This window comes from Mauremys mutica, chromosome 5 (assembly GCF_020497125.1).
Source record: "Mauremys mutica isolate MM-2020 ecotype Southern chromosome 5, ASM2049712v1, whole genome shotgun sequence".
NCBI classification, from domain to species: Eukaryota; Metazoa; Chordata; order Testudines; family Geoemydidae; genus Mauremys; species Mauremys mutica.
This window is the reverse complement of record NC_059076.1, coordinates 112,613,344-112,631,855: the sequence shown is the minus strand read 5'-3', so window position 1 is coordinate 112,631,855 and position 18,512 is coordinate 112,613,344. Positions and strand designations below refer to the sequence as shown.

General features: G+C 47.4%; 1 protein-coding gene across 8 annotated transcripts in view; it reads right to left on the bottom strand.

The window, feature by feature from the left end:
- The window catches only part of LCORL (ligand dependent nuclear receptor corepressor like), a 174,113-nt gene extending 169,220 nt beyond the window's left edge, over positions 1-4,893 (bottom strand). For 7 of the 8 annotated variants that reach the window (XM_045018505.1, XM_045018506.1, XM_045018507.1 and 4 more), the window contains exon 1: positions 4,740-4,893. In XM_045018505.1, the coding sequence (XP_044874440.1) occupies positions 4,740-4,893 (154 nt within the window). Of the gene's footprint in view, positions 1-4,010; positions 4,231-4,739 lie in introns of those variants that run through there. The other variant, XM_045018502.1, reaches the window with a different exon arrangement.
- Between the last annotated feature and the right edge of the window lie 13,619 nt (positions 4,894-18,512).

Genomic DNA, 18,512 nt, shown 5'->3' with positions numbered 1-18,512 from the left:
GGTCATCAGCAAGGTTGGGGCCTTTAGATCCACAGTGCAGACCTCTACAACTAGTAACTCCATTAGCTCAAGTAAAAGTAAAATATTGTTATCCAAGTGGACATATCCCTAGGGAGGGATGACATATGCACTTCAGTGGGTTTACCATCTATACATGCTAGACAGCAAAGGAATGTTGAGATTCTAGGAATCTGGCTAAAATTCAAGGTTTGAAGGAGAGTGCACTCTAGTGATTATAAGTCTTTCTGCCACTGAATTCCCATCCTGTCTACCCCCACCCTGTTATCATTACCCCACCTCTGGTCCGATCTTCCCTCCATCTCAGCCCTTCCCAGCACCTCTCCACTGCATTTTAGTCAGACTGGTTCCAGCATCTTTTTGTCCATGCTACTTGGACAATAATGGAGGGACACAGGACGAGAGACAAAATCCTTGCTTTCACCTTCAATGCCCAGCTGCCCACAGCAACTGGGAGGAGCAACTGCACAGAAAGTCCTGCTCAGTCCCTGCTGCCCCAGGATGGTGCATGCATAGCTCAGTTGTCATGTAGGAGCCCTTTGGGGATGAAGCATGATCAATGCACATGAAATCAGAATTTAGATGTAAAACTTCTACCAATCTTATGTGAACTGTAATTTCAGAGGTTTACAGTCAGGCCAAATTTAGGTGAATTTTCATGAGACTGGCATGAGGGCAACTCACCTGCCAAATGTCAAGTCCCTGCTCCAAAACATGGAGGCACTAGAACTTAACAGAAGTGGTAGGAACAAAAACAAAGACAAACAAACAAAACCCCACACACCATCAAGGGAAAAACAAAACTCCTTAATCTCTCTTATTTTAACTGAAAATTCCAAAAAACTAAGCCTGAGACAGACACCCAGCATGAAAATTTCAGTGTCAACCTTAACTTCAATGAAACCTAAAGTATGGTCCTAAAAGTCATTCACACTTATTTTAAGAACTATTTAACCCCGTTAGAAATCCACCCTTAAAAATTCATACTAAATTACCCACATTTGCTCCTCTGGGGAATAATCCCAAGAGGTAACGAAGACCTGCTATTCCAAGTAAAACGTTTGACAACTGTGGGTGCCTGTTCCCCATCAAAACTGTGCCCCTAACAATTTCATATAATTGGATTTAATGTATTGATAAGTAAGTGACCATTAACACTGTACCATGGAGACTTCAAAAAGGGATGCCTCCCAGGCTAAAAGGAGCCATACTTCCCTTGACTAAGTTAGTACTGCTAGCATTAGACCTATTTAAAATAAAATAAATAAATAAATAAACGGAGGGGGAAATATAGTACATGAAACCTCAGTTTTATAGCTCCATGCTCATAAAGCTATAAAATTATCAAACCCCCTCAACTCAGTGGAATGCAATTAGGAAATGAATCAATGAAATTTTTATTCAAAAAGATAACATATCAGAATGCTTGCAGAAAAGGTATATGCCTATGCAGAATCTCTCTCTCAGTTGAAAAGACATTTCTTCTGAGTCTACATCCTTCAAGAACTGCTACCAAACCAGTTTAGATTTTCTATCACTCCAGTTTAAGGTGAGAAATGTTAGTCAAGACTCTAAATGTTCTGGTATTTTCATTTAGAATTGCATCACTTCTTCAGTTTCTCAAACTCTTAAATATCTATACCAAAAAACTGAAACGTATAAATTATGTCCAACTGTTCACTAATGAAATAAACAGTTTGATTCTGTCCTCTAACTTTGCACTGAACAGTGCCTTATTCTTCAAGTAGTCATTTGTTGAAATGAATGACAGTACTCAATATAACCTAGGATGGCAGCACCAAGTTCTGGTATGTTAGATAAAATCCCTTTAGACTGTGACTCAATTTATCCTTTCTATAAAATTAGTATGATTATCCATCTCAGAAAGATAATGTAACACTGAAATAACTCGTCCAAAGCACTTTGTCGGGCTTTTCACTTGAGGATCTCAAAGAGATGCTAGTGACCAAGTTTGTCATCAATAAATTGTGAGATATCAGAAACAAAAGTGGTTCTATCTCAGAGGTAGAAATGAACTGCTAGATTTGTTTAAGAACCCAGATTTCCCTCCTCCTCCACATGACCACCCAATAATTTGACATATATGAATGAGTTAACCTAGCTGTTTTGTTCTACCTTTCATATGCTGTTACCATTTCCCGTTCTCACCAGCATTTGAGCCTTTCAATCTTGAAAGAAATCTTCATTGCCTGAAGAAAACTCCAACTATCAAATTGATGGTTTCACCTAATAGGCAAGATAATTTATTGAACCAAAGTCCACGAGGTTTCAAAAAGTAGCAAAAGCCTGGAAAGTACACTATTTCTATTCTCCTGCCCATCCACTTTCCTGTCATTTTGTTAATGCTTTCTCTCTTAGCTAAGAACTGCTCAAAAAGCTCATACCTACCTGAGATAGGGATTGTGACTAATCATTAACCCTATAGCAATGTACTTCCTCCTTAGCAGTTAGAAAGGGATACGCACAATTACTATTAGTTCAATATCAGTGTGTTCCGTGTGTTCGGCACTGTAAAGAACAAAGAATCTCTACCCTAAATCTATAATCTGAGACAAAGGTAGAAGCAAACACAGAGCACTAAGTGACAACATGGTGGAATCTATTTAGGAGTTCAGTAGTTATGTTTTAGTTTTGCATTTAGTGAACCACAGCACACTGACAGCATTAAAACAAAGGGCCTGGCAAAAGTGCTTTTTAAATACAATAGGACTGGGATTTGCTGCACCATCATAAGGAGGACAAACCAGGCACGAATGCAGTGCTGAAAAAAAATATTACTATAACAGTAGGGAAATATTACAAAACAAGAGATAGAAGTAAGGTATTGGCAAAGTAAAGGAGTTTTGGTTATTCTGTATCTGTGTAATCAAATTGAACTGAAAAAAAAACATGTTGGTAGAAATATTTTTTTTTTAAAAGTGAACCAACAAGTTTTTAAAAAAAAAAGTAAAAAAAATAAAATCACAGACAACTTCATATGAGGTTGAGTGAACATTAGAGCAAACTTGACAAACATTTAAAAAAGTGTTCAAATTGAATTTTAATTTCACAAATTTCTATATTCATTTTGCTAGGACAGGAGTGTGCTATCATGTGAGATTTTCCTCTCACCAGCCTTCACCTGCTATTGGATCCTGTCATGAAGATATAATTTTGCATTTAGGCCACCTGATATAATTAAAAGATGATACGTATTAAGTCTGAGCAGATGGATGACACATACCCAAGTTTTCCCCCAGTACCATATTTAAGTAGCCCATTGAACTACAACTCACCCTATAATCCTAATGACACTGGGTTTTATCTTCTTACCACAAAAAAGATACCAAGAAAAGTTTGTTTTTTAACCACTTGGTGTTTTCTATAACCAAAGCTATAACTTTGCAGTGGGGAAACAAACAGCCACACACATACCCTTCAAAAGAAAATATGTCACTTGAAAGAATATTTTTCACCTACTAACAACAACAGATCAGGATGATTTGCAATTTACTTTTAAAGCAACCTAAGTCAGAAGGCTACAGGGTTATGGAGACAATTCTTTGCAATGCAGAAGACACTCTTCATGTAAAAGTATATATCAGATATTTAATTCATACTTCAATCTTGGTCTCAGATACACAAAAATGCTAAGTGAATTCAAGCCTATCATCTCAGTTATCGAGGTGTGTTTTCATGGCTCAGCCATTGGGGAGATGAATGCAAACAGAGTAAAGAATCTGCTATGCCATTTAAAGACTGTTTGTTTTACCTGTCTCCCTGACAAGCAAGATCTCAGTGTGGACGATACAAATGAACACCCCCCCTCCAATCCCTAAATATTCACCAATAAGCAGGCGACTACCAAAAAAAAAAATCTATTCAGAGATCAATCAATATGATAGCTCATATAATAAATAAGGAAGGGGACAGAGTCATTCTCTATTATCTCATACATTCACCCAGCGGCTGAACAAATCCCCTTCCCGCACCTAGAAGCGGTCTCCAGTCACAGGTATCCATCCAGCAGCAGCCCAGCGTGGCTGGGCATCGACGGACTCCCCCGCAGGCCGAGACAGGGTGTTAGAGCGGGGGCGGCTCTCTGGTGCTCTCCCCCCGTGTGGGGATGTCAGCGCGAAGAAGTTTGAAAGGCACCCAGACTTGCCTCCCCCTGGGCCCTCGGGGAGTCACATGACACAGGGGAACTGCACGAGAGCCTCAGGACAGGCTGGGGGGGTGGGGGAGGGAGTGCGGGGAGAACTGCGGTCGCCATGACAACTTCCAAGGGGAGGAGGGAAAACTTCAAATCCCAACCGTCAGTGCAGAGCTGCTCTTTCTTAAAGGCGCAAACACACCCGGATCCCATTCCCCCCACACACCCTCCCGGTGGGGAGGAGGGGGCAGCCGGCGCTCCTCGCACAAGCGAGAAGACGCGCCTAGACAAAAGGACCCGAACCGAGAAAGGGCCCGCCCGCCTGTCTTTCCCATCCCGCCGAGCTCGGCCCCAAGGGGACTCGCTACGCTCTCCTCCCGCGCCGCGCGGAGAAACCCAGGGCTGCAGACCTTCCCCCCTCTCCTGGGCAGAGACCCCGGGGCGCCGCTCCCACCCGCCCGGGAAGACTCCTGAGCCGCTCCTCCACCAGCGCTACCAGAGACCCGGGCTCGGTCCCCGCCTCCCGCGACCCCGCTCTCCCGCGGCAGAGGAGTCTCCCCTCTCTTACCCACACAGTGCATGAGGCGGTGCCGCCAGGAGTCGAGTTCTCGGCGGACTCCCCTGCGCTCCGCCGTGCAGCGAGGGCTCCGGCACTGAGGGGAGGAGGCAGCGGCAGGAGGAGCGGGAGCCGCGGCGGCCATTCTGTCTGTTTCCTTTTCCATCTGCCTCTGACCTCACGCCCGCTCATTTACATACGAGCGCGCGCCACCAGAAGATCGCGTGCCCGCGCCTCCCCCTCAGCGGCAGCCGCGGGGGGGGAGAGGGAGCGCGCACCGCCTGGCGGGTTTGGGATGGTGATTGACACGTGTCCCCTCCTCTGTCCAGACGAAGTGGGGAGGCGGGTCGAAGCCTCTTCACACCAAGTAGCAGCCAAGGCTCCTCCGACCCTTCTCGGTGAGGCCGAAGAAGCGTCTGGACCAGTTGTGGCTGTGTCCAAACTTTGTCCAAATTGTTGGGCTGCTTTGGCAACTGGATGTAAAATGGGCCCCCTGGTTGCCCGTGGACTACGAATCCCAGAAGGCACCACGCCACCTGCCCGAATCCAACGTAGAGAGCCGGCAGCATTGCCCCTCGGGAGTGGTAGTCCATATCAGGCCCTTACCCCTCTCCACCTGTGGACGGCTGGGTCGCGTGGGGTTGCTACCCGGCCCTAGAGCCACCATGTGAGGTTAAGTATCAGAGGGGTAGCCGTGTTAGTCTGGTTCTGTAGAAGCAGCAAAGAATCCTGTGGCACCTTATAGACTAACAGACGTTTTGCAGCATGAGCTTTCGTGGGTGAATACCCACTTCTTCGGATGCAAGTGGTGGAAATTTCCTGGGGCAGGTATATATAAGCAAGCAAGAAGCAAGCTAGAGATAACGAGGTTAGATCAATCAGGGTGGATGAGGCCCTGTTCTAGCAGTTGAGGTGTGAAAACCAAGGGAGGAGAAACTGGTTCTGTAATTGGCAAGCCATTCACAGTCTTTGTTTAGTCCTGAGCTGATGTGAGGTTGGCTGCTACCAAGGTAACAGTGAGGGTTAATAATGGGGTCTGATACCATGATAATGGGCATCTGACAAGTGTTGCACACAGCTGCACCCAGCCCTATTCCCCAGCACCAAGGGAGTGTGAGCTGGCATCCTTCCCTGCCCTATCCCCATTGCTGGGAGAAAGTAGAGCCAGATTAAGGTAATCCCAGACTCTGAACACAGGGCCTTTCTCACAGCTCTTCCTTGGCTTGTTTGGGAAGATGGTGTAAGGGAGAGGGCTCCCAGAGAGAGTGTGTCATGGAGTAATCTCCCCCCACAACCCAGAAAAATCAGGGGTCTTCATTTCCACCTCCATCATGGGAGAAGCAATTGGAGGACTCTACTACTTACCGTAGCCGCTGAGCTATATCTGGTTGGATGGGCGGACCAAACCCACTGCACTCCTGCCACACAGAGATCACAGTTGGCATGTTAGCGAGGCCCTCCAGTACAATGGGTCTTGCAGTTAATGCCTCATTAATATACGTGGAACAGTTTACATCTCCCAGAGCTCTTATTTCAGGCTCTATGCAGATTCAGGTAGTCATCACAACATCAGTTACACTCTGGTCTCATTTTCATGCATTGCTTTGCAACCATGAGGGCTAGAAACTTACTTTTTTAGATGAGAGCTGAGATTCTTGACATAATCGCGACTCTGGGAGCTAAGAGTTTAGTCATGGAGCTATACTGCCACCCACCCCTATGTTACCTATGCCTTAATCTAGCCCTGGGAGAGAAGGAAATCTCCCTCTTCCCCCACAGCTACACCTGGCCTATCCACTGCACCATGAGAGTGAGAGAGAGAACTGTCACCATTCCCCTACAACCACCTCTTAACTGGTCACAGCACTGGGAGAGAGTGAACTATCACCCTTACCCCAATGCCAGTCCTGACATAGCACCATGAGAGGAAGAAGCATCATAATTCTCTCTCTCGCTGACTTTCCCAAAATCACACATCTAGGTAGTATGCAGTGCAGTTCTAGCCATGAAGAAGAGCTATGTATGGCACAAAAGCGTGTCTTGCTCATCAACAGAAGTTGGTCCAATACAATATATTACCTCACACACCCCATTACTTCTAGCTAGTGACAAGGCTAGGAGTTTCAAGAGTTTCCAGGCTACTGATCAGTCTTTTACAACAAACTTCCTTAAATGGCAGCCTTGGCCTTTTGCCTTACTATTTTTTTATGCAGCCCAGGTCCTGAGGCCAAAAGTGTAAATGATTAGAACAAGGAGGAAGATTTAAAATAAGATTGTATGGATCAGTGAAATACAGCAAAATTATTCATTCCCCACAATTTGAGAGTATGACTTTAATACATGGGCAGTGGGTATCAAAGGCTGGGGTGAGGATGAGTCTCCCCAAACAGCCCAGAATGGCCGCACCCATGCTCTCCCCCCAGGCTCCTGCCTGCTTCCAGTTCCCACTCTTCCGCTGGGGTGGGCGGTCAGCCTGCGGCTGGGGCCGTACCACCCAGCACTCCGGGTGGTACGGCGCTCGGGGGCTGGTGGCAGCTTGGACCCCACTGCCCACCTTCCCCCCCTGCCCAGTGCTCCAGGACTGGGGCCGTGCTGCCCACCTGGTGCTCTGAGGTTAGGAGAGCTGGGGCAGCCCAGGGCTGGGGGCTGGCGCCTGCGGTGAGAGTGCTCTGGGCTCCAGTGGGGAAGGAGTGCGGCCTTGGGCAGAATGGGAGGGGCTGGGGACTAGCCTCCCCCAACTGGCAGTTCACCACTGCCCATTCTTCAATACTAATCCCCAAAAAGGGAGTGAAAATTAGCAGCAGAATTGTATAACACCATCTGTAGTACTTGAAGGATCACCATCAATTTAAGAGTTAAATTTTTTGACTACGCTGTTAGAAGTAACAACTAAGATTATAACTGCAAGAAAGAGGAAAATAATTTTTATTTCATTTGTTTACTTTGCATTTGATACCACTTGCATATAGTCAGTTTCACTGTTTTGTATTAATAGTTTCACTTCCTTCTTCTACATCAATGTGAAGACTCACTCAGCACTGTCTTAGAGGAGCTCATAGGAACACTGCTCTCCATGCCCTACAAAAGGGTGATTAACAGTCTTGAGTTTAATAGCCAGGAAGTGAGGCAAGGGTGGAGGAAGTCAGAGAGAGCCCTCAGTTCACTTCTCAGACCCTGGTGCAGGGCTGGGAACCACTTTTTTCACTCCTTAGACCCCTCTATAGATTGTGGGGCACCTAACAAGTGACAAATGCCCCTCTGTGTTTTCCAGGATTTTCCTGGCAGTGGAGAAGGGCCTCGTGGTAGGGGGCCTCTACATCCCCCTCGAGCCCTGGAGAACCTGGGTGCATGGGTGGTCACTTCCATCCCGCCTTTCCTCCTCAGTGCTATCCTTTTGGAGCTGGCTGAGGAAGCTGTGGCAACTGAGGAGTCCCTTCCAGACAAGGCCTCGGAGGGAAGCCTCCCCGCCCCCTGCCCCACTACTTTGTCATCTTCCACACACACACCCATCAGCACCAAGGTGGCTATCGCCTCAGTTGCTGACGGGGAGGATCCCGCGGTTGCAGGTGGGGACTTCTGCTATATCTTCAAGGAGATCAAGGCCCCAGGTCTGACCCCTGTCACCCAGGGAGAGAATGACACCCTGCCAGCAAGCCTCAGTCTGGGCGATAACTTTGTTGTGTCACCCCCTCCTCTTCTCTCTCCCCTTCCTCAAACCACCACCCCTGCTTTCACTCTCAGAGTGCTCCTGGGCTCGTCCAACTGCCAGCCGCAGATGTCAGCCCACTGTGGCGATGGTTGATGTTGCGCGGTTGGGCCCTGAGCCTTTGGTTGCGCCCCTTTCTGAGATGGGGTGGCTACCCCCCTGCAACCTGGGGGTCCAGACCTGGACACTTTCCTGTCCAATGCTGTGGCTGGGGGCGCCAAGCCCACCACGGCACCCAAATCCAGCATCATTGAGGGCCTCCTTCCCACATCCATCCCTTTGACCCCCATGCCCAGAAAAGTGATGCGCACCCTGGCGGCCTAGCGGCCAAGGCCTCTAGTCCCAATTCCATTCCTGCCCCTAGCCCCGATCCCACCTCCACCCCTTCCACTTCCCATGCTTCTGCTGCCCCTGGGCTTGTCCTGTTTCCCTTCTCTGTTGACAACCCCCAGGAGGCAGTTTTTCTATTTCCCTCTCCCATCGCACCCAGGGCTTCTGTTCTCCCTCCACTGCCATCCCGGGTGCCAGGGACTGAGATGGACCACACAGAACCTGCAGAATGGGTGCTGTGCTGGGGGTCTGCTCATCTCCACAGGGCCGCTCTAGAGACCCAGCTGGAAGACAACCAGGAGTCTGTGATCCCATCCACCAAAGTGCTGCGGGACGAGCTGCACCGCTTCCTAGCGAACACTTGGGGCTCCAAGGGTAAGGTGCAGTTCGCTGTCCAGAAGTGGGGGGGATTTCCACCTCATCCTCCGAGCTGTGAGGGGCATTTTGGGAGAGGGCAGGGCCATCCCTACCAAATTTCCTGGTGCCCTACACAGCTGCATGCTGCTCCAGCTCCTGATCCGCCTCTTCCCCATGGCCCTGCCCCTGCTCCACCCCAGCCCCGCCCCGACTCCACCCCTTCCTCAAAGCCCCTTCCCCTGCTCCACCCACGCCACGCCTCTTCCTGCCCCTGCTCCACCCCCCACCCTGCCCCCACTCCCCTGAGCACTGCAGCAGGGGTCGGGCCTGCACTCACTGGTAGCAGTAAGTGGAGCGACCTGACCCCGGCCCACTCTGCGCCACTGGTGAGTTCTGGAGGGCGATTCCCCCCTGCCCCCAAGCTCCAAGGCTAGGAGCCAGGGAAGCAGAACAGAGCAGGCTGGGGCTGGGTCACTCCACTTCCCGCCGCCTGGTGAGTGCAGGGTCGGGTCTGCCCTGCACTCACCGGGCAGCGGGAAGTGGAGCAACCCAGCCCCAACCCACTCCGCTCCACTGGCTTGTGCTGGGGGCGGTTTCCCCCCTATTGCCCAAGCCTGCTCCTGCCCCCGCCCCCGCAGAGGCTTGCCCCCCCTCCCACCGGGGGGTCCGCATAGGGCACCAAAATGGCTAGGGATGGCTCTGGGTAGGGGGACTGGGAGGCAGGATGCTGGGGCCTACCAGTGGACCCACCGTTTCCGTGACTTTCAGAGTTGATCAAGGGTTGTTGCAGGGCTCAGTTGGGGCTGGCAGCACTCCTGCCCACAAGGATCCTCCCCTGTCCCCATGATGAAGCCAGCCATCTTCCTCACCTTGAACACCACAGGCTGTAGGGTGGGTCTCCGCAGGTGCCACGTGCTCTCCTTCCTTCAGGAGAGGGAGTACTCTGTGATCTTCCCGCAGAAGACCTACACAGACCCAGCTGCCAAAGTCAGCTGGCAGCTGGAGTGAGGGAGTACTTCAGCCACCTCACTGCTTTTTTGGGTGGAGTGGGCATCCTGTTCTCCCCCAACCTATGGCCTGAGGTGCTGGGGTTACCGAGGTCATGCCGGGTCACCTGCTGCACCTCTGGGCCCGTGTGGAGAGGCTGATACTGAACCTTGTCAATGTCTATGCCCTGATACCGAGCCCAGGGCAAATGCACTTCTTTCAGCTGGAGTCCACCTTCCTTGGCTTCTTGAATCCTCATATGTGCCTTGTCCTGGTTGGGATTTTAACACCATCCTAGACAAGTTGGACTGCTCAGGGACCAAGAGGTGCCCAGCTGCCGTGGACATCCTCTGAGAGATCATAAACCATCACTTTCTGGTGGACATTTGGCACAACCACCATCCAAATGATGATTTCACCTACACTTATGTCTGGAGGGAGGATACTTTGTTGTGACACTCCTGATTGGACTGCATTTATTTACCTCACGTCCATCTTTTGTGGGCTGGCTTATTGGCATTTTAATAATAGCTTGCTGGAGGATATGGGCTTTGTTGTATCCTTCCGGGAGTTTTGGCTGGTCTGGTGTGGGCAGAGGCACGTCTTTCCCTTGGCGCAGCGATGGTAGGATATGGGAAAGGTCCACGCCTGGCTTTTCTGCTGTGACTACATCTGGGGGGCCAGCCGACAGAGGGATGTGGTAGTAGAGCAGCTGGAGCGGGAAGTCTTGGAGCTGAAGAGGCATCTGACTGCCAGCCCGGGGGGCCCATCTCTCTGCAGAGCATGCCGGGAAAAGTGATCATTGGCCTCAGAGTGCCTTCGTTTGATCCCGCATCCGCCTCCATCAGGATATGGATCACGGCTCCCTCTTCTTCTATTGCTGGGAGAAAAGGAGGGGGACCAAGAAACACATCACTTGTCTCCTGGCAGGTGATGGCACCCATTTACGGATCCAGGGGAAGGCCAGAGCCTTCTATACCAGCCTCTTCTTCCCAGGTCTGGCCAATGCCTGAGGGGTGCTTTGGACGGACTCCCGATGGTCAGCGCGGGTGACCAGGATCGGCTGGAGCTGTCTCTCACTCTGGCCGAGTTCTTGGAAGCTCTCCATCTGATGCCCATCAATAAATCTCCGGGCATTGACGGGCTGACCGTGGCTTTCTACTGCGCATTCTGGGACATCCTGGGCCCAGTCCTTGCCATCATCTGGGCTGTGGCCACTGGCTCCCTGGACTCCTCTGAGGAGCAGTAGGTGCTGTCCGAGGTTCTCTGCTCGGTGTTCCCTTCTGGCTCCCTGTTTTTGACCCTGTGACATTCACTCCCATTCCTGCTCTGTCATTCGTTATCCCCCAACTTTATTTGAACCCTGGGTTTAATGGCTCCTCCCTGAGGCCACTAAGCGGGAGGGGTCTTCCAATGTGGGCAGGCCTGCAGGATGCCGCCTGTCTCCCAGGAATTCAATAGGTACTCACTCCTTGCACTCTGTCACAAGGGGGAAGAAGTGGGGACCAGGACAGAGTCCTTGCTGAGAGTGGGGACTGGAGTTTTCTCCCTTTACCCCCAAGAAATATCAAAATTGGCACCACTGGCCTCAGGCTGCATTGGCTGGGAGTATGGACAGAACGAGACCTCTTGCTCCCTCCTGTTGTTCAGCAGAGCCAGGCAGCAAGAGTAAGTGACAGCATGGCAGTCACTTGCCTGCAGCTGTTCTCAGAGGCATGTGCACATCAAACTGCATATCTCTCCCTTTCCTCACACCACACCTCCTGTTGTGCACACGGATGACCCCCAATTTGCATGAGTCTTTAATGCAGTAACAAGGGAGAAACATTTTTTTTTTAAAGATAGGAAAACCTAGTAAAAGAAATTTGCTGAGGAATTCAGGCACCTCAATTTTTACTAAAATGAAGTTTGGTCAATTTCAAGGTAACATCTCTTTAATAAGTAAAATATAGTAAAAATAAACATCTGCCTCAAAATGTTCAGTGCTTAATCTGTATTGCTGTTGCTCTTCATACAAAGGTTTCATGTGCTATTGAAGAAGCTTCTGCTTTAAGCATTTAGGGATATTGCCCTATGAATTTTAGGAGGCCATTGTTTTGTATTCCCTGTGTGTAAAAGGAATATTCAGTGACTAGCTTCAAACTGGAACTATAAAGATCTGCTTGTACTCTCACTGAAGTGAAAAGGAAGTTTTGCAAATAACTTCAGTGGCAACAGGGCCACGCCATATGAGGAAGATTTTTCTAAAAGGAAATGTTCATAACATTTTTGCTTCTGCAAAACCAGTAATTTTAGATATCATATGTGACTAAGTACATACAGTATTTTAAAATTACAAATAGAATAGGTTTAAATAATACTAATAATAACAAATAATACATAATAAATAATAATAAAAACACAACTTAAAACATCACTCATTTGAACATTTTGCAAATGGTTAAACACCTATGATTACTATAAATTGGAAGACTAGAGGGGAAACATTTTTCATTGTTTTTCCAATTTTTTTACTTTGTTTAAAAACTTTTGCATAGTCAGTTCCCTTGTTTGACAGAATTTTTCACACATCAGCAAAGGAGAGAAAAATAAGTAAATGTGATTAACACACAAAAGTTGGCAGGGAGATTCAGGAGAAGGTCCAGTATCTGAAACTGCTTGTAATTCATTCTTTAAAACTGACTAGATTTTAAGTTTCTGGTGCCCTGTTAAATAATGCCCTAAACTATATTTGCTGTGGAGGCCAGGTTTTAGTCTTGCAAAACCTTGTCATTAGAATTTTGAAACTAGAACTAAGTGGGGCTCCAGGTCTACGATGAAGTTTATTTAAGCCACCAAAAGATGTGTTTTTATTTTTTAAAAAGTGTTCTGATTTTGCCCCAGCTCTTCTTAAAATTCCTCCTCAGTGAAGGAATCTACCTTGTTCTAGGGTCAGTCCTATATCATTGAACTCATTAGGATTTTTTCCACTGACCTCAATGAGAGAAGAATCAGCCCTTCAGTGAATGAGTTGTGGGGCAGAAATCGGAATAACCAGAGGCAGAGGTGCTGGCTTTCTAATGCACCAGGGGTGCTCCCCCCTGGCTCTGCCCCAAGCCCCATCCCCACTCCACCCCTTCTCCCAAGGCCCCAACTCTGCCCTGCCTCTTCACACCTCTGCTCAGCCCCACCTCTTCCCTCCCCTGAGCACACCCCACTCTCACTCCTCTGTCCTCCCCCTACCCCCAGCGCCTCCTGCATGCCACAGAACAGCTGATCGCAGTGGGTGGGAGGTGCTGGGGGTGGGAGGGGGAGGCACTGATTGGTAGGGCCACCAGTGGGTGGGAGGCACTCAGGGGAGGGGGAGGAGCTGAGCAGGGGGCTATCAGTGGGTACTGAGTTGGTGCCTATGACCATCAGAGGACAAAGTGGTACCTTTATTTAAATTTGTTTGAAGGACCCATCTTAAGTAATCACTCAAAGAACCAGGAAAAATCAGTTACCCAGACGTGTCCCTTAAGTAAAGATCAAACAAAATTGAACTGAATGCCAAGGGGATTTTTTAGTGTAGTAATTGAAGACAGGGGGTTGCCTATTGGAGGCAGGGCCGCCCAGGGGGAGGCAAGAGGGGCAATTTGCCCCAGGCCCCAGCCCCGCAGGGGCCCCCACAAGAGTTTTTCAGGGGCCCTGGATTTGGGTCCTTCACTCGCTCCGGGAGCCCTGGAAAACTCTTGCGGGGCCTGGTACCCCCGGAGCTTCCTCCGCTCCCGGTCTTCGCCGGCGGGAGGTCCTTCCGCTCCGGGGCGGAAGGACCCCCTGCCAGCAAATTGCCGCCGAAGCGGGACCCGCCGCCGAAGTGCAGCCGGGTCTTTGGCGGTAATTCGGCGGCGGGGGGCCCTTCCATTCCGGGACCCGCCGCCAAAGTGCCCCGAAGATCCGCGGCGGGGGCCCTCTGCCACGAATTACCACTGAAGACCCAGCTGCACTTTGGCGGCGGGTCCCACTTTGGCGGTAATTCGGCGGCGGTGGGGCCCCCGCCGCGGGTCTTCGGGGCACTTTGGCGGCGGGTCCTGGAGCAGAAGGACCCCCCACCATCGAATTACTGCCGAAGCGGGGGCCCCCCACCGCCAAAGACCCCAGGCCCCCGGAATCCTCTGGGCGGCCCTGATTGGAAGTGGTCTTTAGGGCATATTTCATTCTTCATATTTTAATTTTTGGGAAGAAAGTCAAATAATTGCAACAGTTTATGATTTAATATTTCAACTGTCAAGTTGTGACATTTTGAATGTGATTTTAACTTTGTCAATGATATTACAAAACTGTTCATTGCCATCATTTAATAACCTTTTTATGATTAATCTCCCAACAGTGAAGTTCACAAGTTACTTATACAACCTTTAAAATCAATTTTTTTTTAATTACCAGTAGTTGTAAATCTTTTTCTCTACTTACCTGCTAAGACCAGAGTTAAGGGCTGTGTTTACTATGCAACAGTTGATGTCATTAACAACTCAAACATAAGAACATTATCTGCTGTAGGTGCTTGTGTTGTCAACTGTAGCAAGAAAAAGTGAAATCTGAACTCAAATCATAAGAGTTAAAAAGATTTCCACTGATTTCATACACAAGGAAGAAAACTGCCTTAGCAGATGGAATGGTGACCTTATGATTAACACAGCAAAGGACTAAGAGCCAGGCAACCTCAATTTTACTCCCAGTTTTGTCACAGACCGATTTGAGTCACTTCACACCTTGGAGGAATGAGAGTCATGCATGATCAGCACCTGTCAGGATTAAACCCTTAATCTATCTGTGCTGCGATTCCTCCTTCTAGAAAATGTGAATAAAGCTAATATACATCGCTGGGGTGTTGAGAGGCTAAATTCATTAATATTTGTAAAGTTCTTTGGAGACTTTTTGGAAAATGCTAGAAAAGTGAGAAGGAGTTTTATTAATTATTGACTGTATAACTATGATCTATACCAAAATGACTATTAAAATCTGTGGGCAAGACCAGAAGGCTCAATCCTCAGTGCTACTGTGTGCCCACAACTTTCATTGAGTAGGCTGATGTGGTCCTGCCAGCCCAAGAATATGATTTTAGCAGCTGGGATTTGAATGGACTTGAGGAAGGCAGCTTCTCAAGTCATTCTTAATAATTCCCCTGACTGACATGAAGAGTAGTGTTGACAGGCTCCAGTGGGAAATGTATACTGCTCTGGGCAGAGGAATACTGTGATATGGACATTATAAATGGGGATAGAAAAGATGATTGGGGCTAAGAGGATGCCTCCCATATAGAAAAAAACCCTTGGAATTTGTTATTCAAGTATCATACATGCTTTTTCAGCAGTGCAACCTGCTGCAGCCACTAGTGTCTCTTGCATCAGTTTACATTCCAAGAACCTGATTTAGTCACCTTAAAAAGCTGCTTTAAGCTTTTAATCAGTTGCAGAACCTTCTTTCAACATACATGTATATTTATATACAGAGAGCAAGCACTGTGTATTTAAATATTAAAGTGAATCAATAGCCTACAAATACAAATTCACATTTCTACAAAAGCCTCTCACTGACTCTTTACATGCAGAAAAGTATGGGGAGTTATGTGAGGGGTGTAGTTTGGGTGTAGTTTGCGGGGGAGGCAGGGGGTATTGTCCCCCCCAAACTTAAAGCCTCAGGCAGGCATGGAATTTGTCCCCCCACACGAGGCCCCATTGGCTTGACTGGAGCTACCCCCCCCCCAAATATAGAAGTCAAACTACACCTATTGTTGTAAGGTGAAATATACCCCTGTGCAGAGGGTCAACTCTAGGCTGGTGGACCATTTAAGCCCTATTTGGAGCCCATACTATTGCCCTAAGTGTGCGTGTGTTAAATGTGCTGTTATAAACAGGATTTGAGGTTAAATTTCTTTTTTAAATTGTCCTCTCCTGAATGTCTATATGCATAGTTAAGAGAATATGAAATCTAATTTAGATCTGAGGTACCTTAACTTTTAAAAATAATGCTTCTGTGACAAGTATTATAACCAGTCCTCATAGGAAATAATGAACAGAATGGGAATTGTTCATTTTGTGTGCCTAGGGTCCATGGGCAGTGGGTGAACCACGGGCTAGCCCCCAGCCCAGCCCACCCCTTCCTCCTGAGACCCTGCCCCTTCCACCTCCCCCAAGCCCAGAGCCCCCTCCCCCTCCCACACACACACCAGCCACCAGTCCCCACACCAGCCCCAGGTTGCCCAAGTGCCTCCAGCCCCGGAGCACCAGGCAGACAACATACGGCCTCCCCCTCTCCCCCAGCCCTGGAGCGCTGGGCGGTGCGGCCCCAGCACCAGGAGCCCTCCAGTGCTGGGTGGCCCCAGCCACCCAAGTCCTTGATGCCCTAGCCCCAGAAGGCTTCCCTTCCTGGAAGAGGAGCTGCCTGCCTGGGCTGGGGCCAACTACTAGCAGCAGGAGGGGGCCTCGGGGTGGAGCATGGGTGGGGACACAAGGGGCTATTTGGAGCGGCATAGCCTTCCTCAGCCTATTATATGCGCCAACCATGCTAGAGTCACTGTAACAATGTGAATAGAGACCACATTTAACAGAATATTTCAGTCCATAAGAGTTTTCATAGTTTATTTTTAGATGTTAGATTATTGCTGGCATTTAGAGGTTTAAAATATATAAAAAACAAATTCAGTTTTCCTCTTAGTTTTTTACTTCAAGAAGGTTTAATAGTTTGTGATATGAGCAAAAGAAAAAAAACTTGTTTTTCCTTTTAAGTTACTTTAATGTTTGTGGCTTGCAAACATTTTAGAAATATTCTCCCTGAGAAGAATTCAGTACAAGATGCCAGGCCCCTGTACTTCAGACAATTGAGGAAGATACCTAAGCTAAACAAAATCACAACCATGTGACTAATTATAACACCAACAGATTGAGTAATGGCTGAGATTTCTTTTGGTGATGTAAAGAGCAGAGCTCATCTCTTAGTTTATGGGACAGAGTTAGAAAAAATACAGTCTTGTAAATTGAGCACATTTGATATGACAATCACAGACAGACAATAAACATGAAAAACCATAATTCCATTTTTAGAGTCACTTTTAAAAATGAAATCACATTTTAAACTGGAGATTAGGAAAGGAAAAAAATGACATTTGTGCTTGTTTAATGGTAAGATAAGAATTAAACACTGATGTGCAAAACTATGTGAAGCATGTATACTACCTCAGTTATTTTATTTGTTACTACTATAATCTATATTGTAATTTCAACTGAAAACACATTTTACTACAACCTAATTTTTGTCTGTACAGCATGTGCTGTTTGTTATTTCTGTGATGGTAAATGCAAAATAATGTTTTTAAAATTGTATTATTCAGATAACATCCTTCCTAAGAATATATCCCATTATCAGCTAGTGCATAAAGATGTGTAAGTCAACTTCTTTAAATATATCAAAATTCTTTGAGTATGTCTATAAACTAGAGTATCGTGTTTCAACATGTCATTATTTGACAGTTTAGCAGGAATGTAAAAACCTCTAAAATATGTATCGATATAAACCCTCAGGACGCAACAGATGCAATACTCCACCTCTGTATCTACATATTTTAATATGATGTCTCTATAGATGCTATTTATCAGGAATGGCTGATTTTATTTTATTTATTATTCATTTTAAAGTTTTTTTGTGTTTTCCCAACAACTGTGTAATATCACTCACTCACTATATCAGTGAGTGACTCCAACTTTTTTACTGGTGACCCCTTTCACATAGTAAACCTCTGAGTGCAACCCCCTTTATAAATGAAAAACACTTTTTAATATATTTAACACCATTATAAATGCTGGAGGCAAAGCAGGGCTTGGGGTGGAGGTTGACAGCTCGCGACCCCCTCATGTAATAACCTCACAACCCCCTGAGGGGTCCCGACCCCCAGTTTGAGAACCGCTGTGCTATAAGGTTCCTCCAAGTGACTGAATAATTTAAGTGTGTCATCACCAGAGCAACTCTGTAGCTGAAAATGTACTGCTGTTAACCCCACAGAGGATAGATTACTAATTGCTGTTTAACAGAGATGGACAAAATGCGAGATTCTGATCCATTACTGTAGGTCTGAGATTTAACTCACCCCAAACTAAACCAGCCTTGGGTGAAACTCAGGGATTTCACCACTAAAATTAAGGAAAAAAATGCTCCACTGCTGCTAAGATGCCCCCACCTCAGGAATGCCCCTAACAAGAGTTACAACACCAAGGGTTGTAAAATAGAGACACCCAGGCACTGGGAAGTTTAGGGAGGAAATGGAAAGACCCCAAGAATTGGTAAAATAGATAAAACAAGCTCTGAACAGTGAATTTATGTTGACCATCTGTACAAAGAAAGTCATAAATAAGTGACAATTTTGGCTTGAAAGATAAAATATAGAAAGAGTT